We start from the raw sequence: 22,598 nt of genomic DNA on the forward strand, positions 1-22,598 counted from the left end.
CTCCCGCCGATTCTGCGGAACTTGCTTCTTGCATGCCTTCGCTAACGAATGACTTGGCGGGAGCGCAATATATCTGCATACACACGGCCTGCTTGAAAGACGTTACCATGGGCTTAAAAGTTTACGGGCGTTCGACGAAGACTGATGGCGGCTCGATGCGCATCCGCGCGTGACTACCGCTGAAATGATACGCGCAGAGCCCCGGACGTCTCGCGTGGAAAACAGTGCGCGCTGTTCTCGAGACAAAGGCAATCGGCAGCAACTACGACCGGTCCGAGGGTAAAAATAGAAAGTGCGAAAGTGGGGCGGCCGGACGTTTGCGCGAAAACGTAGTTGCGTGCACCGTACCGTACGACCACCTGTCGAGATAATCAGCGCGGAAAGGGAATACGCAAACGAACGAAAGGGGCTTTAGAATTAACGGACGCGGACGAACAAGGAATAGCGTCGTCTGCACTTAGCGTGCGTAAAAACCGTCTGGAAATCTGCGTTAACAGGGCCCAGCCGTAGGGCGCACTATTTCTATTTTTATAGAGCTATCCGCTGCCCGAACAACTCCCTCACGATGCTTATCTCTGAATACGCAGGCTTGTTCGTCGATCTATAAGGTTAAAGCCGTGAGAGAACGAGACGTCCTCGGTAGCTGGCAAAGCCAGGGAAAGTTGGCCCTAAACTTGGCCGGGCAGCCGAATGCGGGACTATACTTCCTGTCGTGCAAGGAGCAGACGAAGCGCGCCGCCCGCTGCTGCGCGCAACTACCGAGAAGGGGCGGCTCGCCGGCCTGCGGATTCCTTTTGAAACGTCGTTTGAGAACGGGGCCCCCGTTGCATGATGGAAAGGAGTTGACAAGCGCTCCACTGCGCATCTGTTGGCGTCTAGCTCTTTCGGCGGTGCGCATACGCAAATCGCGGCGACGTTTCTATTTCTTCCTGTCCATTCCGTACCCTTAAATTTGCTACGTAGCGCCTACGAACAGCTGCATAGGCGCAGGAAAAGAACAGTGCAGTGGACCAACGGCTGTCATTTAGGTGTTCTTGCGTGCTACTTTGCGGTCCAAATAGGCTCTTGCTTTTGCCTCTTGCGCAGAGACTGGTTCACAGTGCCGCCTCGCTTGAATGCGTTAGGTTCGCGGCGTGCGTGGAATAGAAAAAAAAAAACTATACATATAATAAAACAGGGCGAAAGACAAAACACGGCCAGGCCCCTGCGCGCTGGCGGAAGACGGCCCACTCAGACAGTCGAGGTTTGCCGAACGGTATCGTGTCGAGCGAGGACGAGTACCTTCACTGCCATGGCTTTTCCTGCTAACGAGCGAAAGGGTTTCGCGACATGGATTCTTTGCTGCTGCTGCTGCTGGTGGCTCCTTGTCATCGGCGCATGTGAGTACTGCTGGTACCTGTGTTACATGCGAGAGCGATGTTAAAGCTATTGAGCGTCTAGTACCTTCGGTTTCCTAACGGATTTATAGGTGAAGCTGATGTTGCACGTGCATTTTAAGCGGTAACAATTCGGCCGTGGTTTTGGTGAGCTGCAGTGAGTGCGGTAAATTTGCAAATCGCAATGTCATATCCTAATGTTTAATTAGCTGTTTGAAAGTGCGAGAAATTTTATTTAAGGCATTAATAGACGCACGTTATGTGGAATAACGTTACGTGAGTTAAGACACGTTTTATCGTGTGCAGACCCGCCGCGCTGCTGAACACGAGGTCGCCGGTTCGATCCAGCATGCGGCATGGAGCCCCGTTCCGACGGGATCAGAATGCAAAACCACCCTTGTAATGTGCATTGGGTACACGCTAAAGAGGTAGTCAAAATTAATCTGAGGTCCGCCAGCAGGGCTTGTCTCATAGTCGGATCGTGGTTTTGGCCCGTAAAACCTCAGAATTTGAATTTGGCGGTAACTACTGTAGAATTGACGGCTGCGGTCGTTCTATATTCACGTATATATGTATTCACATAGTTTTGAATATGCACATATCCAGACAGACAAGCCAGGGCAGTCAGCATCGGTGAGATGACCGATAAATCGTTGATAAGCGAATGTTAGTGACGATGAACAGTGTGAATTCGGGGTGCGGATGAAGAACTAAAATAATCAGGCCAGCTCGTTATATTCGCTCCATTTATGCATATCAATAAAAGGTTGTGAGGAAAAGCGAATGATTATACTTTGTAGTTATCGTTCGATTAGTTTCGCGGAGCAGCGTTTCACCACTGTGGTCAATTACGTCTTTGAGGGAAGTAATTATAATCTATTGATTTCTTACTACTGAGTGAAATCTGCCAGGACTCAAAGTTTCTTGATGTGAATATTTCTAAAGTTGTTGATTCTCGTACACTGTTTATTACAGTAAGCGCCATGGTGACGATAGCTTCACCGAGTGCGTAAAGTTTGTTCGCAACTGTAATGTATCACGTAAAATATTTTCGAGCAATATATGCCAATGAAGGCACTCTACAGACATGCGTTTATGTACAATGGTTCTTACTTTACTTCAGAAACATAATTTCTTGTGCGCAGCCGTAGCTGCTAACATTGGAAGCCAGAGTATGCATTAGGTGGCCGTACGTGTTATGACAATGCATTATTCTGCGAGCAACATTAAGGTTTAATGCCATTCGGTATGCCCATGTAGGACCCCGTGAATAGAATTACAATTTAAGGCAATAAGCAGCTTACATACGTGTGTGTTGCTATTTCCTTTTTATTTTTATTATTTTGCCCGTGTCACATGGGTGCGCCAACGTGCACGGCGAAAGCCAGGTGGTAATAATTATCTCATGCTGGTAATGACCACGACCGCAGCCTCCTGTATATATACCGTGCCCCAGCTAACGTAAGCTGTTCAAAGGAAAAAAAAAAAAGATCTGAAAAAGAAAACGTGGTGGAAGATAAGATTTTAAGATCTACGGTGTTCAATCCTCAGACCTCTGACGATCGAACACCGTAGATCCTTACAATCTTATCTCGTACCGCGACCTTCTTAATATATTATTTTTTCTTTGAACAGTTTGTCTAACATTAGCTGGGACACGTGGTATTATAGAGATGCAGCTTGACGTTTGTGAACAAGAAACCTATATGACATCGCCTGCGCGTATGCGCACGTGGGCAGAATAAAAAAAAATAAGAGAAAATGTTTTATTTTTCATCGAGCTACAGGCGAAAGGACGAAGTAATACGCGTCTTAGCTCGTGTTCCTTGCAATAAAAGGCTGAGGGCAAATATAACGCGCCTACCACAACCAGCAGACTCGCGGTGTAGGCAACGGTAGACGCAGCTATCTGTATATGACTGGCAGTATATAGTTGAGCGCTTAGTGAAGACGAGGACGAAAGTGGAGACACGTGAACGCAGGGCGCTACTCGCAGCATTGAACAGCTTCCTGGAGATAAACGTGGTTACTATACTGATCGCTTATTTCGACGCGCGCGTGTTATTTCGGTGACGAAATTTGAACGCTCGCTTTACTTGTGACGTTAAATTTCGCAGATACCTCACCCGGTACTATGGGCGCTGTGTACTGCGCTCTATCGTTGCCAAATGAAAAAAATAAAAAGAAGTCACCGCCCAAGCGCTCCGTACAGCTGGTTAACCAGCGAAGCTGAAATGTCCGGCCCCGGTGTTTATCACTAGGTTAATCCCGACGGTTCATTAAACGACGGCTTGGTAGGCTGCCGGATCCTCGGTACGCAGTTGCTGCTGGCGCTCGGCTGCACGAGCCTGTTCTTGTGCCCGGGCTGCAGCATCGGCAAGGCGTAGACGAGCTGGTTCCCGGTTCTGCTCGCGGCGTTGCTGATCGAAAGCTGCCTGCTCCTCAGGAGTGCGTATGACGCGTGGTCTACCCATTTCGGAGCCGTAGACAAACTGCTGCGCGCGCGCTCGGCTGCGACGGAGAGCAACGACGTCACTACTGGGACAGCCAATCGCGCGCCTCTCTTTCTTTTTTTTTCGCGCATGCGCATGGGGTTGCGCCGGAGGACTTTTCGGCGCACAGGCGACAGACGGACGAATCGGCAAGCCATATACAGCTTCGCTGTAATAAATGTGGGGCTTTCAAGTTCCGAAACTGCGCAGTCGGTATACCGAGGGACGGCATAGTGCTGGGCTCTGGAATAATTTTGAATACATGGAGGTTCCTTAACGTGCGCCCAGATCGCGGCGCGCAGTGCGCCCTTGCTCCGTCTAAATGCACATCGCGCCGAGGACGGGAATCTAACCCACAACCTCGGTAGCTCAACGCCATTGCCACCGTGACACCGCGCCGCAGGTTCGTCAATGAAAGCGGAACAAAAAAAAACTACATATCGCTGAACAGCACAATGTGAAGTTCTTCCCTGATGTTCGCGACATATTAGCGTGCTTGATTAGAACGTAGGCGTGCGGTGCACGGCTCCCTGCCGGTGTACAAACCGATTTACGGCTAAACAAAATTAATCCGTGAAAGTTCGCGCACTTTTTGTGTGTAAGTGTGTGTTTGTAGTTGGACAGCTTCGTTCGCGTTTCGTATTTGCGAGCGAAAATTGCGGCAACGCCATTCCCTGTCCTTTAACGCAATCGGAAATCATTTCTCTCTCTCTTATCGCGTGCTCATGTTTCCGTGTTTCGTCTTTCTTCCGTCAGCATCCGGAAGTCACAAAGGCGCCGGCTGGAGTTACGGAGCGAAAGGCAAGTGCAGCGTATTTTTTGGTGCACACATGCATCGCCTTGAACGGCTTCGGATGACGCGGGAACAGGCGTAACTTGAGAGGTCACTGCCCTGTAGTGGACCTAAATGCTGGGGAGGAGGCTAAACGGAAGCGGTGACGACGATAACGACGTCGCGAAGTGAACAGATGGATGCTCCGCAAGCTCAGTTATTGGTGCTATCATTAACATTAGGTTAGCGACCGGGAACATTCATTTCATGTTGTTTCCAGTGCGAACGTAGGTCAAAACACCCTCGCTGGCACGTGCCATACTTAAAAAACAAACAAACAAACAAACAACAACAACTAAGATACAATACGTTCCTGGGCCAACCACGAAGCTGTACATAAGGAATAGAAAAGCTATTGGCAATGGGTTCAGGGAAGTCTTATATCTGAACTGCTGTAGGCACTGTTCTTTGATCGCGGTAACTGAGTGGTTAGCGAGTCGGCCTGGTCACTGAGTAACCACTGAGTAAACTGATAATGCACATACTTTCATCATCAGGATAAATCTTGAAAATTCAACTTCAAGAATAGCAAAAAGAAGACGTACATGTACGAGAAGGAGAGGGCGCTTGTCCTGTTGTTCTCGTTCATGTCTTTTATCCCCTATTTATGAGCTGAAATCATAACTAAATAGCCCAGCAGCTCGTATTAGAAGGTGTAAAGGGCAAGCTTACGAGCCCGTTACCATTCAGGTATACCTGCGACGCTAAATTGAAAAAGCGTGTCGTTGCGTAGATAGCATAGCAAAAAAAAAAAAAAAGAACGCACATGCTTATTATTATCATTCTTTCTTATTTAGTTGGAATGATCGCGGCTGGTGGAGAGACTAGTAAACCAAATAATTTTGCAATGAAAGCGTATTCAGATGTTATGCAAAGCGAGTAGACAGGTGCAGCGTAGACAATTAGCACCAAACAATACCCACTGCCGAACGTCATATGTGAAACAAATTCGAGTGTGAACGACCGTGGCTTCACCTAAACAGTCCATGGCTCCCTGAGCGACGCATCTTCATGTTCGCTATAGCGGGGATAAAAGTTATCGCACGTTTGTTTCGGCGTCATGCTTGATTGTGCACAGTTGATTGTGGAAAGTGTTTGAAAACCATCGAAAAATATTCGTGTTTGCGAATAGTGACTCTACAATTAGAGGACCGAACCGGATAGGACAATATTATATTCGTTACTCGAAAAATTTCGCATATTCTTACACCCCAGTGGTCTGCGGCAATGTTCGTTCAAAGGCTTCGTGCAAAGCCGCGGGCTATTGATTTGCTTGTTTGTTTGTTTGTTTGTTTGTGTGTTTGTGTGTTTGTTTGTTTGTTTGTTTGTTGTTGTTGTTGTTGTATCCACCGTCTAGCAAGTGCGTTCAGACTAAGAAAACTGGTTAAGAGTTGTAGGAGTAAAGAGCAGGGCGCAATAGACCAGGACAGAAGAACACGAACGACAGGACCGGCGCCATTAAAGCATGAACCAACTAGCATAAGCAAGAGTTTTACGAGAGTTGTAGGAGTGAACATTTAGTGTGAAAGACGAAAAAGAATATATATTGTAGGGACAAGCTATTTCGGGGAAAACTAAACCAACTTTAGCGCTCAAACATCCTCGTGCACAAATTCAAGCTGTCGCAGCTCATCCGTAGCAGACTTGTTTATATGTTTATATATAGATGTATATGTGATTGATCGGTCGAGAAGATTAATGTGCCGGTGGACGAGGACGCTTGCTCAGCAACTGCAGTCCTCCTGTCGCACACAGGTTAAGCATCTGCACAGTATACAAAAGTGGAATCCTGGCCCGGCCTTGTCATCCCTTCGCTCCCACAGGAAAAAAACTTTCACTGTCAGTCAGTTTTGTCAGTTGTTGTGGGGCTACAGCTATTGTTCGAGCTACGAAGCAGGCTACTTAAATTCCTAGTCATTGTTGGTTCGGATTCCTCTACGAGCTTGCTCATAGTTTTTGTTTTTGTTGTCGTCGTCGTCATCATTTTCGTTCTCGTCTTTTTAGTCGTTGTTGTCTTTGTTGTGTCTTCGTAGTCTTTGTTGATGTGTTATTGACGTTGCTTTTGACGATGCAGTTGTTTAGTTGTTGAGCTGCCCTGTGCTGTCGCGAAATGTAAAGATTCGCGTTGAGAGATGCGTTCGAGCGGGCAATGCCGAGTTAGATTACGTCGCTCACTTTCGAGCCGCGAAACGCCGCGAAGCGCGACGATGCGAATTTGTGCGGCAATCTACGAAGCTTCGCGCGGCTTGGGCGGAATAACCCGTTTTCGCTTACTGCCTGTAGCAGGGTGGAGGAGAGACAAACGCGAAAAAATTATGTGCGAATAAAGATAAAACAAACGTCACAACACACACACACTCACACACACACGCACACGCACACGCGCACACGCGCGCACACACACACACACACACACACACACACACACACACACACACACACACACACACACACACACACACACACACACACACACACACACACACACACACACACACACACACACACACACACACACACACACACACACACATATATATATATAATGCATACATACATACATACACACGCATATATATATATATATATATATATATATATATATATATATATATATATATATATATATATATATACCTTTCTTCAGCAGTGTAACAAGCAACGACCGCATAAAGAACTAATTAATTATTTATTTCTTTGTTCCTTTCTTTCTTTCAACGTAAAAAAGACTTTCGGAGTTTACGTGCCAAAGCGCCACGCTATTGATCATGAGGCGCGCCGCACTGGGGACTCCGGATTGAGTTTTCACTGCCTGTTGACCTCTCGCGTGCATCCAATGCACGGCGGCGCGGGCGTTTTCGCCCTCATCGAAATGGGGCCGCCGCGGCCGGGGTTGGTTCCCCGCGACCTCGTTCTTGGCAGCGCAGTTAGCGCCTGTAGCCACTAAGCCACCGCGGTGGGGGTATATATTCAATCGAAGGACTGTCGTGGACAGACGAAAGCGCAACGAGAGAGAAAAAGAAAACGACGTGAAAAAGAAATCGGAGCTTTTGCGCGTCGGAACCGTGACTATACTTACTAGCCACGCCGTAGTTGGGGGGGGGGGGGCGCTTGAGCTTGATTTTGACCACGTATTCAGCTTAATCTTGACCACGTACTTTAACGTGCATCTAAACCTAAGTGCACGAGCGTATTCGTATTCCTTCCTCACCCAAACGTGGCCGCCGCCACTGCTGGTATCGAACCTTCCATGAACCTGGAGCTCAGTAGCGCAATGTCACAGCCCTGAACTGCACCGAAGTACTGTGGCAAGTAAAAGACCCCAAAAGAAAAACATAAGAAAGAAAGGAATGCGCCTTAGCTGGGAAGCACACGTATATTACTATTCTTGATTAGAACTTTGATGGGCGTCGTGCGAAGCTTTTTACCATATTTTTTTTTTCGGTAGTTCATATGCGTGTATTACGGCCCATCTTGAGGTTCGAAGCCGTTTATTCCGGTATATCCATATTCAGTTCGCCGCGAAAATTCCATCATTCCAAAATGCCCCCTGTTTTTAACACGCGCTGTAGTTGCGATGTGCGGCACTAAGTATATGCTGTCACGTGTCGTCGTGACCGCCATTGATCCACGCAGGAACTGACGAGTGGGCCGAGCTCCCCATGGGCGGGATGAACCAGTGTGGCGGCAAATTCCAGTCGCCCATCAACATCAGAACGCACGAGACCAGGTTCAACATCTCGCTGGGCCTGCTCCAATACTCCGGCTACGCGAAAGACCTGCGGGACGCCTTCGTCGTGAACAACGGTCACACAGGTAACAAACGAGAAGAAAGGGGGTTAACCGAGAGGCCAGATTTTTATTAGTCCTATCTTCCGAAGCCAACAAACACTGACACTAAGGATGACATAGGGGAAATTACTTGCGCTTAATAAATGAAACAAACAAGCGATAGATTGATGGAAATGAAAGAGCATGAAAAAACCGTCTACGATCCCACAACTTTCGCATTCCCCGTGCGATGCTCTACCACTTGAGCTACCGCGGCGCCGTATCCCCATCCACTTTCTTGGGTATTTGTGTTTCCTAGTAGAACCATTGTATAAACAACCGACTTGTAGAACGCTGGGAGTGTTAGCCAGCGCCACCACTCACAGACCTTGGCGGCGGACGTGGAATATCCCTTCTGCCGCAGGCGTCACGTGACAGTGATCTTTTTGGGTGAAGGCAACTGGTCAATAAACCCACACGTGCTACCTGAAGGGACCAATGTTGCCGTATTTGGGACCCTCTTTATGCAATAAACGAGAAGAAAGGGGGTTAACCGAGGGGCCCGACACAGGTATAGGTGACATATAATATAGTCGCAATAAATGCTGCCACCGCGGCGGCTCGCTGCTCGGTCGCGTTGCGCCTTCGTTATACGCATACTTCGTTGTGCGCGCCTATACGTGCTGAGCTACTGTTGAGCTCGTTGAATTGAGCTGGTGTAGGGAGATGAGAGAGTACTTATACTGCTTGCTTTCGGCGGCAGGAAAATGACGCTATAAAACAAAGCACGAGAAGAAACTATGCGACACGCGTTGTGTTATTATAGCTGGGTCGCGAATGATAGCAGAATTTTGCGCCGAATGTGCTCGAAGATTACTCCTTCATGTGGACTGCTCTGTGCGATACTTTTATTTTTCTAGGAAACTGTTCGCTAGGAACCGCACCCTGTATTGTAAATATATACTTCAAACAACAACAATTTGCACCATCTCAGAGGTTTAGACGGTCTCATTGAAAGGACGCACAGCGGCCTATTAAGTTATAGGCTCCATCGGCAGGTTACACTTCGGCAATGGCGAAACGACCGCACTTTTCATGAGGGGAGGCTTGATGTAGTCACAAAGGACGACCGTGTAGTTGCCGCACGGCGCAGTTTGCCGTGACGTCATGATCTTGGACAGCGTTCACTCTGGTCGTGTTAACCGTTTACCGGCAAGTACGAACTGCATTGCATGTCAGAGGAACCGGAGGGGCAACCAAGAAAATTTTGAGAACATTTTCCTCTCCTTAGAGGCCCTAAACACGAAACGAATAGCTTGAAATTCGTGACGCCACACTGGTGTATACCGGCAGCGAGGTTTCGGCGCGAAATTCAACCGAAAGGGAAGTTCCACGTTCGTTTTCGTCGATAACAATTTCAGCTGTTTCCCACCGATTAAAAAAGTGTAGTTTTGACATAATACGTACCGGACGAGTCTAAACCAAGCTAGTGTTGCTTTTTTAGTGTCCCCGTAACGTTCTAGCTGTAGCAACCGATGTTGTGGTTTGTGCTCATTCATGCAGCGCTATTACACGCTAACGGTGTTGCATGTATGCGGGCGTGGGCTTCGTTCCCCAAAACACGCATAACGTGTATGCAGTTTTGGTGGCGGCCCCGAAGGGAGGCAGCAGCGCGACAGTGACTGCCAGAGGCCTGCCCGGCGTGTACAGGTTCAACCAGTTCCACTTCCACTGGGGATCCGACTCTACACTGGGCACCGAACACCATATCGACGGTGAAGCCCACGCCATGGAGGTGAGTCCGTCAAGGACTCCTTTAACTGCGAGCGCTATAGGGATTATTATTATTATTATTATTTGTTTTGAACACATATACACATATATACAGTTAACATGCAGGTAAGGGAAAGCGAGGAGCAGGCTGGCAACTGCCACCGAAAGGGGCACAACGCCTGCCTACTCTTCTGAAGGGAGGTGACAGCAACACGGAAATGGAAGATAAGAAGGAAGGGAGGAAAGAGGAAAGGAAGAGCAACAGGACAAATCTAAAGACTAAAGTAGAACACAGTACACTAGCACGTTGTTCCGCCGAGTTTCGACTCTGCAGCCGGAATTAAAGTGACGCCGCATCGAACAGCCTCCACAATTATCAATCACATCCATGGCTAGTTTGCTATGCGTCTAATTGTGCGCTCCACGATTAGACGCCAAGTATAGCTGCACGCAATCACCGTTTCACTGGTAGTCGGTTCACAATATACACTACAAGGTGTTTGAACCGCCACCTCCCATCTTCGAAGGAAGAAGCGTTAGGACACAGTACAGATCACACACAGTAGGGCCGGTCACTGAAGGTCACGCTACTACAGAATGTTGAACGTTCACGCTACAAACGTGAACCTAAGTTAGTTAGCTCTAGAAAGGTTAGTAGGGCGCGATAGGGATCGGTGCAACTGTGACAGAAGTAAAGTTTGTCGTTGAGACCGCGCTGTCTCTCATAAAAGCTGAGCGTCTTCGTAGTGCGGGGCACACAGGGGGCACTATAGAACTCGGTTCACGTACGTGCTGTAACTCAAAGTACATTTGATCCCTGTTGTTCTAATTGCTATTGTATAAACTATAACGGTAGATACGCTATGTAGCCATCACATCGCTAAACGCATCCCAAATCAGTTTATTCCTTCATTTAATACGAAAGAAATTAATGTAGCAGGAGCGAAAAAGATTTAAAAGATTTATGGGATACCTTTAAACCGTTACGAACAGTTGCTGAAGGATAGTGAACAGCGAGCTTGCGTTCTTACAGGTAGAAAGCCGAGATATAGCAACGCGGACGAATATTATGGGCGTTAATGAGGGATTCTCACGCATAAATGTAAAGAAACTTACAGGTGTAGCTAAAACTAAAGGTGTATAGTCTTCACATCATACAATGGGCGCTCTTGTTCGCTGAAGAGCTCCGAAATTTCCGCGTATAGTCAGGAAACTTAACTTGAAAGAGACGCTCTTGTGCGAGTTTTGTGCGAATAATACATTTCTTTTGCCGATAGTGCGCATCGCCATTCCGGACATGGTGGGGGAGATAGCAACATATCCGAATTAGGAGAAAAAAATGCAGGTGGAGGGAAATCACACGCGGAATGACACAATTTAAACAAAGAAAGAAATGCAACTAAATGTCATGCGAAAAAAAAAAGCAAAATGCTGTCACACACACACACAGAGAGAGAGAGAGAGAGAGAGAGAGAGAGAGAGAGATAAAAGAAATGAGAAAGGCAGGGAGGTTAACCGGAAAATAGATATCCAGTTTGCTACCATGGCTGTCACATAAATTTGAAACAAGTCTCATAGAGTGCCCCAGCTGACGTTAGCCAAGCTGTTAAAAGAGAGAGAGAGAGAGAGAGAGAGAGATTTCGGAAATGCGTTTCAAGGTATGACTATAAAACTCATTGTTAGGGGAGTTGGTGAAGCTTAACAAAAGTTTAAACAGCGCCAACTAAAGACCATAGAGTGAGCATGACCCAAGGACATGACATGTCCTTGTGTCATGTTCTCCCCCGTGTTCGCTAGCTCGCGCAGTTTAAATTTTTGCTACGGAATTCAGTAGTCAGACCTCTGATGAGCGCCGAACGCATTATAATCCTATCTTCAAGAAATTCGTTCTACTAAATATTTCTTTTTTTTTTCATTAAACAGCTTGGGTAACTTTAGCTGGGACACGCGGTTCAATAATGTGCAAACACGCGCTCCAATGTACGTGGTAAGAAGAATATACTCGAAACAACTCCATTCCACATTTATCCTCTCTGACTGTCTGCACGATATGCATGCGTGGAAGGATATGTAATCTGCTCGCATTTTTATGTACATTACTTGCCAGCATATGTCTGCCCTCTTGAAGCACTCTCAAATGAAACCGAAGGGCCTTTACCCACAATGCCCAGGCGCGCCAACGAAGTGAACTACGGACGACTTCTTGCTTCGACATGACAAGGCCACGACTGTCATGGCCAGGCGCGCTGAGCAGCGTAAAACGGCTTGTGATTCTGAAAGTCGCGCAAGCCTGCAACTTACTCTTTATTTTTTTTATATACTTTGCCTGGCGTGACGCTTGTTAGACTAACGGTCATATACAACCGAGTAATGGCAGCCGCGAGATAATGTCGGAGATTATCGTCAAGCCGTAATTTCGTCACGCCGAGAGAGAGAGAGAGAGAGAGAGAGAGAGAGAGAGATAGCAAAGAGGGGAAAGGCAGGGAAGTCAACCAGACGAGTGTCCGGTTTGCTACCCTACACTGGGGGAAGGGAAAGGGGGAACAGAAAGAGGAAAGCGGGATAGAGGGAACATTGTCTGTGCACACAGCAAAGCCCCTGGAAATCAGTCAAGTCAAAGCAATTAAGGGCTCCGTCGATACGTTAGGCTGCCATCGTTCTCCTGTCCGAAGCTAATCTTGGTGCTTCACAGCTGGTGATGCATGTCGAACCGAGGCTCACAACGTAAATATACCGCGGTCAGCGGGAGACGATAGACTGCAGACGTAAAAATCGCCCTGCGTGACGGTCACAGATTTGGTTGTGCGTATCCGATTGAGACGCAATGGTTATTAGTATTGCATTTAGTGCTAAAGTTTCGGTTTACGGCATATACCTCATATGTGTTATACTTAAAGACTAATCATGCAGCCCGGCTAAGCGCATTCCTGCAAAAGTCCACCTCTGCAGGTGCGACTCGTGTAATAAAACCATCCTGTGGCTGAAATGAAGGTACCCCAGCACATGATCCTATTCATACAAGGCGGGCATCGCATCACTGTCAATACTGGATTGCCTGTTATTAGTTTGTCAAATTGTCACTCAGTGTTGCTGCTCGCCTGCTGTGTTTCAGATGCACCTGGTACACACTAACACGAAGTACGCCACAGCTGAGGAGGCCTACAGACACCAGGACGGTCTCTTGGTCATCGGCGTGATCTTCAAGGTACCGTCCCCCATCTATAGTGTATAGTAGTCGTTACTGCTTCGTAAGCGCTAATCATTTGCGTAAGCTGCTTTGTAGGCCAGGGATTGAGTTGTAGGCCAGGTCAGAGTCTGGGAAAATAATGAGGGGGGGGGGGGGGGGTAGGTGAAATCCGCTGACACATGACAGATAAGTATATGACAATGCAGAGGTCGTTGCAAAAGATCCGTACAAGACGACGCGCCTCCACAGGCGCTCTATCGATGTCATCGCTTTCTCCACTGCTTCATCGACACTCACGGCTCAACTTTCCTCTCACATTTTTTTTTTTCAGAGGAAGGCCAATGTTTGCAAGTTTATATGGCCAATCAAAACTACTATCCTTGATTCGTATAGCTGTCTACTAGTTTATTCTCGCAATCGATGCTTCACCATTCGGGCGAAACTGCGACTTTTTTTTTTGCGTCTGAGTTGGCATTCTGTTATTCACGTTATTTGAAGGTAAAGTATAAGTTGTAGAACTTATCTACAAAGACTTTTCGTTCGCTACACGCTCATAGCCTTTATTTTTTTATAAAACAATATGCCTGTTAAAAAAAAAAAAAAACATCGCTTGCTCTCTCTCCTGTATCTTTCAAGCATGCACCCCGTCTGTATAGCGTTACAGACCTTCGCGAACAGCCGTATACACTCGCCAGCCAATGAACCCATTGTTCATGATTCTGATTTCCACTCTGTGAACAATCAAAGTCCCTTTGAGCAATAAAGCAGTAGTCCTTCCTACGTGTGCGTGTCAGATGTAAGTGCGCTACTTCTTAATCACGGCTGGTACTTTTTCTTAGACGAACAGCTTCGTGAACCTGGGCGCTGTCGTTCGTGATTTCTGCGTTGCGCGCCTGCTTTTCTCTCGCGACGGTTCGTGTCGGCACCGGTCGACACTTCGGGAATGCCTCCCGCGTGCTTGACTAGGAATACGATCCCTCGGGAGCTGCAGACGCGTGTGCCTCTCAGACACCGACCCAAAGACTGAGGCGCGTCCACAACGGCAGGTTTTTTTTTTTTTGCGCACAAACTATAGAGGGACAAATGGCACGTGACGAGACGGACACAAGCGAGCGTGTGCCTGTCCGGTCACGTGTTATTATCGTTCCCTCGTTCTTGCGCAAAATCTGCCGTCATGCAACGCAGCTGTATACCGACCGACTCGACACCCCCCCCCCCCCCCCCCAAAAGAAAAAAAAAAACAGTATACCTCCAAATCGTCGAGCGGCCTTTCCAACATTTTACAATGGCAGCGTTAGCGGTAGCTTTGCAGGGAAGTTGTAAAACGAGGAGTGTCCGCGCTCACGTTTTTTCTTTTCTTTTTTTTTTTTTGTTGTTGGTGGTGGTGAAAGAGCGTCGGCGTCTTCGCAGGTATTTCGGCGCGACAACCGAGCGTTGAACAGCGTCGTCTACTCGCTGGACCGCATGATCAAGCTGCGGACCAAGCGAGCGAAGCTGTCCAAGGCGATCTCACTGTCGGACCTTCTCCCGAGTAACCCGAGACAGGCCTACTTCTACAAGGGCTCCCTCACGACGCCTCCCTGTGCCGAGGCAGTCACGTGGGCGGTGCTCAAGAGACCAGCAAAAATAAGCGAAGGACAGGCAAGTAAAAAAAGATAACGTAACGATTGAAGTGTACAGTGGAGCAGAGCACAGACACTTAGGTTTGAGCGTGTCCATCTGGAATACTTCCTCAAGTTTCTTCCACCCTCGAAAAATAGAGTGGTTTTTGAGGTACGGGCTGGGTGGCTATACGTTTGTACGCAAGCAGTCTGCATGTATAGCGCTAATTTCAGACAACTGTTCGCTGTAAATCGGTTAAAGAAATTGCAGTCAGTAAAAGTACGGGGATTTTTCTTTCTACGGCAACGCTTTCTTGTGGAGAGGAAGGTGCCAGCTAGTGGCGAGGGGCCGGTCCCCCACAGTGCGTGGGATCCGCGTTACGTTTATTTTTTCTAGCCAGGTGACGCTGAGTTTAGTCGCGTGTATTGTGCACCGAATAAAGTTGCCTCACTCACTCACTCACTCACTCACTCACTCACTCACTCACTCACTCACTCACTCACTCACTCACTCACTCACTCACTCACTCACTCACTCACTCACTCACTCACTCACTCACTCACTCACTCACTCACTCACTCACTCACTCACTCACTCACTCACTCACTCACTCACTCACTCACTCACTCACTCACTCACTCACCGAAGTGCCTTTCGCAGAATGTCAGCCGCATATTTAGCCCGTGTTTTCTTCGCAGTTGAGGGCATTCCGTCACCTGGAAGCTGAAAGCGTGGACAAAGATGGCAAGGAGCGCTTGGTGAACAACTTCCGGCCTACCATGCCACTACACGGACGGGACGTCTACAGGAACTTTCTGATCGTCCCACTCAACGTTAAAGGACCGCGGAAGGGAAAGGCTACGTCGGAGAAAGTGAGATAGGCTAGATCGCTAAATCGCCGTTTCGAAACTCAGCGTCAGCATTCCTTCGGGGCAAAGGAGTGATTATACTTATTAGTGAAGCATTGGACAAGTCTTTCCATCTTTCGGATCGCGTCGAGACAGCCGCGCCAATGGCGTCAATGGATTGCGCGATATCTTGGCTTGTTTACGCTAAATTTACTTCCTTTTATCAAAAAAAAAGAAAGAGAGTTCTGAAAGCGTTTCGTAAAATGCATTCAGGCAGTGTACCGATGTAGCTTAGTACGAGACTTTCGTGATACTTTCTTAGCATAACGCTTCCGTTACGAGGGCCAAGCTGCTACGTCACCGCATCGATCTGCCTCGGCGGTGCGTGTTGCCGTCAGCGGTGACCGCTCGGGGTCAGCTGCTTCGACTGCATGCTTGAATGATTCATTTATTTATCGGTCCATCTGGTTTAATGTCCCAAAATAGAAACTGGGACATATGAGAGACTCCATAGTGGAGGGCTCCGGATTGCTTTAGAACATCTGGTGCACACAAATCTAACTACACCAACGCTTCTTTTTTTCGTTTCTTACGTTTCATTCCCACTCAAATGCGGCCGCCGCTGTCATGAATCGAACCCGTGACCTCGCGCTCATAGCTCCACAGCGCCACAGCGATGGGTCGGTTCATTCATTTAGCAATTTGACGTTGTGTATGGAAGCCGTCGACGTACTGTGTCTGTTGTCAACATTTCCAATCCACAGTAAATAAATAAATATATGTAATTAGACTGTATTGTAATATTCCCTAATTAGCTTGTAATTAGAGGCACCTTATCGGACCTTGTAGTCGCTACCAACACAGTCGGGCAGCCTGAAAGCTCAACAGAACGAGATCGAAACAACCGAATTTTGACCGACGGACTGCTTCTGGCGTTCCGTTATACTGCACGTTGCACTCGAGCTCTGAAACGGTGTCTTGTGTGAAGTTTAACGTTTCGTAAGCAGCTCGTGCAAGCACGGGCTACCATTAGCGTTGTGTAAACAGAACCATACGTGTCCTGCGCTGCGAATGCAGTATATGGTTTCGCTGTAGACCCTGGTGTCTATAGAACGAGGACGTGTACTTGGGGTAGCCGTGTTTCTTCGGCTTGACCAATACGCATTACAACTATCGTGTTGCCGCGGTAGAGACCGGAGTCTCGGACGGGAGCATCAGTGTGGTGGCGACATCTTGGCGCGCTGCGTTGTTGAAAAATTTTTATGGGAAGGGTGCAACAGAATGACTGGGTCAAGGAAAGGAGGAGGCGTGGGCATGATAATTAGGCGAAGCCTGAAGTGGCAAAGAGTAAAATAGACATGTAAGGAGTGTTTATGGATTAGCGGCACATAGAAAGACAAAAAGACGTGGCTGGGAGTAGCTTACCTATGGAAAGGTAGCGATAGCAGAGATAAAAATAAGGAATTGATCTATTGCGTTAGAAGCGATATTAACGAGTTCAAGAAATCGAGCCAGGTGATATTAGCGGGAGATACGAACGCGCACATGGATGGTTTAGACGAATGTACTGATTACAGCGGTTCTCTTGTGCTGGACTTGTGTGATGATCGGAACCAACAGGGAGAATAAGTGTCGGGGACGGGTAACGTGGCAATGCGGAAACAGGCAGTCATGCATAGACTACGCCTTAGTCTCAGAAATGGTCTACAAACAACTAGGTCAAATGATAACGCGTGAACATGGAAAAATAGCCTGGGTAATGATTGCAGAAGTTTAAAATTACAGTTTGCGGGAAATACTAACGCAAAACACGAACCAAAAGCACCAGAATTTCTAAATATGGATGAAGAGCAAATAACAGAGATCGCAAAAAGCATAGAGAAGAAAATGGAGGCTTTTACTACAACAGTCTGCGAATATAAGGAACTGGTAGGCGCTACGCAACAGAAAATAAGACCGACACGGTAAAAAAAAAATATATATATGTTGGATTGGAAAGAGGAAACCACGTAATTGGTGGAACAAGACAATAAAGCAAGCTAAAGATGAGCGTAAGCAGGCATCTAGGGATCATAGGGAAGCCAAAAACCTGGGAATTACACGAGGAAGAGGTGCTACTTAAAGGGAACAAATACCGAGAAAAGAAAAAGGTGGTGAGCGAGCTCGTGCAAGAGAAAATTAAAGACGCAAGTGAACGTTGGGCGCATAACATTCGCCAAAGAGACAAAGGCGCCCCAAAGAGACTCTGGAATCATATAAGAGAACTCGGAGTTCCAACTAAAATTTTGCAAACGGCTAGAAGGGAAGGAGGCGGTAACATATACGAAGGCGATGTGCTGCGGTACATCCCAGATGTTATTCGGGATAATGTGGACATGAAAGAAAGCGTAATTTAGATTCAAACAGATTCAGCAACAACAGAGAAGTCTGAGGGATCAAAATTTAACATAGAAAGCTTCTATTGGGAAAAATCAGAAGAAAATGTCTGTAATAATACGGCAGCTGGGCTCGACTAAATCTCAATGCAGCTAATCAAAAACCTTGGTCCAAAGAGCAAGACACTGCTGACTAATGCCATAGAGCGAGCGATTAGAACGAAGAAAATTCCGGTTAGATGTCGTGAAAGCAAAATGAACCTCATCTACAAAGGCAAAGTGATAAGGGTAAACGAGCTCGTACAGGACAGCTACAGTAATGGGTATGATATATAGAATGGCAATGAAAGCCATAAAATTGGAACTGTCGAAGTGGGTGTAGAAAAAATAATGTGCTAGGGAAACTGCAGAATGGGTTCAGGTCAGGCAGACGCTTAGAGAATAATATGTTTGTACTAACTCAGTGCATAGATATTTCAGTAACTCCGACTAGACCATTATCGATAGCATTTCTAGATATTCAAGGAGCCTATCACAATGCAGGCAGGAAGTTGTTATGGGATATTCTCAAGAACGAAAGCATAGAGAACGATTTCGTGGAGCTGCTGAGGGAGGTATATAGGCACAACCGAGTACTAGTTGTATGGGAAGGTCGAAAAGGTAATGAAGTGGGGAGAATTCACCAAGGACTGAAGCAAGGATGTTCTCTGTCTCTGTTGTTCACGCTTTATGTTAAGGGCATAGAAAGACGACTGGAAAACAGCGAATTTAGGTTTGATTTACCCTACATGCGTAATGGACAAGTGGCGCAACAGAAGCTCCCTGGACTGATGTACGCGGACGACATAGTGCCACTAGCGGACAATAAAATAGATTTACGGACACTCGCGAATATCTGTGGCAATGCAGCGACGAATCTAGGCCTCAAGCTTAGCACAGAGATATCGGGAATTATGATCTTTAATGAAGGTACGAGTAATTACGTGGTGTCAATTGAACAGCAAATCATACCCATAGTCAAGCAATATAAATACCTCGGCGTATACATAAACGAAGGAAATACTTACTCAAGCACCCACCAAGAGAATCTGAAGATAAAGGGGAATCGGAATGCTGCACTAATGAAACGCAGAGCATTGTGGGGCCAAAATAAGTATGAGGTGGTGGGTTAAATCTGGAAAGGAGGAGTGGTGCAAGCGCTAACGTTCGCAAATGCCATTCTATGCATGAAATCGGATATCTTGTCTGTGTTCGAAGTTAACCAAAGATCGGTAGGCCGATTGGCTTTGGGAGCCCATAGCAAAACCACAAATGAGGCGGTGCATGGTGGCATGGGTTGGGCATCTTTTGAAGTTAGAGAAGCGTGGAACAAAATTAATTTTGAAGAAAGACTCGGGAACATGGCTCAAAATAAATGGGCGGCTAAAGTGTACGAGTATCTGCACGTGAAAACAGCGGACACAGAGTCGATGAAGTCAAGAAAGCTGGCAGCCAAGTGCAGTGTGATTCAAAGTGTCAATAGACGTCCAGGAGTCATCAGAAGGAAAGCGAGAGAAACAGAGACAGGTAATTGGATGCAAAGAATGTGAACAAGAAGGACCATGGAGATTCACAAGAGTGAGAAGAAAGAAATTAGCAGGGAAAATCTGTACGATAAGACAAAGGGCAGGGCCTTGCTTTTGAGGCGCGAGCCGGTTTCCTCAGGACAAAAACATACCGGAGCAAATATTCGCAGCAAGGTGAGGCATGTGCATGCTGCAGCAAAAGTCCGGAGACCACTCAGCACATCCTAATGGAATGCGAAGGGCTTCACCCAGAGAGAACCGTAGGTAACGAACACCTTCCAGAAGCGCGTGTGTTTAAAGTGGACGGAAGCGTCAACTGGTGAGCAGTCGAGATAAGCAAGAGACGTTTATAGTACTGGTTGAAAAAAAAGCGGGGAAGAGATTGATACGACCGGATCTACAGTCATGGCTAGCGGCACAAGTAGATTTTGAAGGGAATAAAACGATTAAGGAGAAGTACACAAAAATGCTAGATAAATAAACATGTACAGCATACCTGAATAAATCAAGCAGGCTAGGTGACCATTTTTCACCGCCCCGTTTCAAAGGGGGTGCCATTGAATCATCATCAATCATCATCGTGTTCAGTCAATGGGCGCTGTGGTAGTCTTGTTACTATGAGAGATTATGTTCCCCTTCTTCCGTTCACCTATAAAGCTGTTGACAAGGACTTAACGCTTCGTTACGTACGAGAGTATAAGTGATAACATTTATTTATACACGCTTCTGTATTTTTCTTCAAATGCATGACTGCAGACGTATTCGGATTATGTATGCTCGGTGTCACGCGCACGGTGTGCTACTGTTTCATTAAAGCTTATTTCTCGGCGAGTTGGTGCATACTTGACTTGACAAATATAACAGTGCTGACACAAGCAACCACGAAGGGACAAGGACGAAGCACAAGCGCCGAAGTGCTCGTGTCTCGTCCTTGTTCCTTTGTGGTTGTATGTGTTAGCGCTGTTATATTTGTCAAATCACGTATGCTGCTGTCAAAATTACAATTGTTCACCCCGCCATACGGTGCGTAACACGGTAACACAATGCTTACGATGACGACTACATCTTTTGTCGTTCGGAAGAAAGGTGTTCCGCTTTCTTGAAGGCACTGTTGGGCTCCTCCGGTTCGTCAACAAAAAGTCGTGCAGCTCAAAGAGAGCGCAGAGTCACGATATATCGCTTCCAGTGTTGGTGGCCCCACCTACGACAAGGCTTCTCATGTCTATGTAGACTGAAATCTTGCTGAAAGCGCTGTGGAAAGTCTTTAAGCCTCCGATTTCGCGATGGTAAGTCAAAGATAATCCGTACGCATAAGCAGCTGATCAGTGATTGGATCTCCTGCGAGCCTCTGCGTTTCTGAGTGGATCTCTAGTTAAAGCTAGAAGAGCGTAGGCTGTCTGGTTAAGTCTTGTTGCCTTCAAGGCCTTTCGACGAAACATCCCTTAACGCTTAACGCACTGTCTCCCGAGTTAGCACAGTAGTTTACGCTGGGACTTTCACTTTCTGTGGTGCCTCTTATCGGGTAGCTCTGTGTTTTAAATGATTCACGCGAAATGCCCCGGTAAGTTAGCTCTGCCTTGTGGCACAGGAGACAACAATGCCTAAAGTCCACAAAGTGTTCTGCAGCCGCTTACCATGGTTCGAGTGAGCAGCGATGAATTGAGAAGTTGGACACTATGTACTTTCTTTCGTCCACTTGGCAGCGTGTTCAGCTCGTTTTTTCTTGATTGTGAAAAACTGCCATATACACACTTTTGACGCTAGTGAGCGTCATTATTTTAGTGCGCTGGTTGTGTTCTTGTACCGTGCTTTGTATACGAATAAATAAAAATATGTTTGATCTGAACCTGATTTTGTGGCTACAGTGGTGTTGATTTAGTTGTACGCTAATGTCCGAAGCATTGCGAACAAACTCAAGCAGGTGCGTTGAGCTGGCATCCCGTTCTGTTTACAAGACGTCGGATTTCGCTTTGCGACACGAAAGCTACTCCTGAGAAGTTTGAAGCTTCTATAGGATCGACATACCCGGCCCTACCGACCGAGTAATATTGGGTTTCGAGGCGCCGGCGTACTATGGGGGTTAGGTCAAGAATGCATGGGGTGGCAAGATGTAGTAAAAAAAAGCAGATGTAATCACAAGCGAAACCGATTATGAGAGGGTAAGACTCCTCTATCCTGTCAGTAACTCCTCTAAACTCCTTAATAAAAGCCAATTTGCTCAGCGGACGGAGAAGGGGGGTTGCGATTTCACTATTCTTTTTTTTTTACAATGTTTGAAATTTGTTTGCGGTCAGAATTTTCGTTGCCTAGCCGATCCCCGTCATGCGTATGCGCCATGGTTTAAGGACTCGACGTTAACATTACGTGACATGATCTTTATAAGTTGAAATGAAAACGAAGATCAAGAAGGTATATCACACATTATTTGTAATTTCTTGAAATATTATGTAAGGCTATAGGTGCAGGATTCTCGGCCAATTACCCAGAGTGGGTATGAGCCATATTATACGGTAATTATCATCATCACCACCACTACCCACAACGTCCTCGACTGAGTTCCAACGCCTCAGGTTTGAGGCGTTGAGGTTACGATTGATAGTTTACGTTACCGTATTACCACGCTAAATCTATATTTACGCAGGCATGTTCTGGTGATAGCGCCCCTATGCCATGTTTGCGAGTGAAGTGAATCTATTGCTCGTTATTTTAAAATCTGTCGCCGGTTTATTGCACAAAAACTTCTTGAAGCGCCGCTTAGTAAACATGGCTGGAATTTA

The 22,598-nt window shown here is 46.8% G+C and overlaps 1 protein-coding gene across 1 annotated transcript; it reads left to right on the plus strand.

The window, feature by feature from the left end:
• The first annotated feature begins 823 nt into the window (after window positions 1-823).
• Window positions 824-21,666, plus strand: LOC142575508 (carbonic anhydrase 7-like). Its single transcript, XM_075684922.1, has 7 exons — window positions 824-1,379; window positions 4,625-4,669; window positions 8,337-8,516; window positions 10,112-10,266; window positions 13,357-13,449; window positions 14,842-15,072; window positions 15,732-21,666. The coding sequence occupies exons 1-7, from the start codon at window positions 1,292-1,294 to the stop codon at window positions 15,912-15,914; spliced, it is 975 nt and encodes a 324-aa protein (XP_075541037.1). The 5' UTR covers window positions 824-1,291; the 3' UTR covers window positions 15,915-21,666.
• The last annotated feature ends 932 nt before the right edge of the window (window positions 21,667-22,598 follow it).

The sequence above is a fragment of the Dermacentor variabilis genome, chromosome 3 (assembly GCF_050947875.1).
Source record: "Dermacentor variabilis isolate Ectoservices chromosome 3, ASM5094787v1, whole genome shotgun sequence".
NCBI lineage: Eukaryota > Metazoa > Arthropoda > Arachnida > Ixodida > Ixodidae > Dermacentor > Dermacentor variabilis.

What these genes read in the sequence shown, in the direction of transcription:
- LOC142575508 (XM_075684922.1), top strand. Translation starts at nt 1,292, where the DNA reads ATGGCTTTTCCTGCTAACGAGCGAAAGGGTTTCGCGACATGGATTCTT. An exon ending in GCTCCTTGTCATCGGCGCAT is followed by an intron (nt 1,380 to 4,624) that starts GTGAGTACTGCT and finishes TTCTTCCGTCAG; the next exon opens with CATCCGGAAGTCACAAAGGC. An exon ending in CTGGAGTTACGGAGCGAAAG is followed by an intron (nt 4,670 to 8,336) that starts GCAAGTGCAGCG and finishes TGATCCACGCAG; the next exon opens with GAACTGACGAGTGGGCCGAG.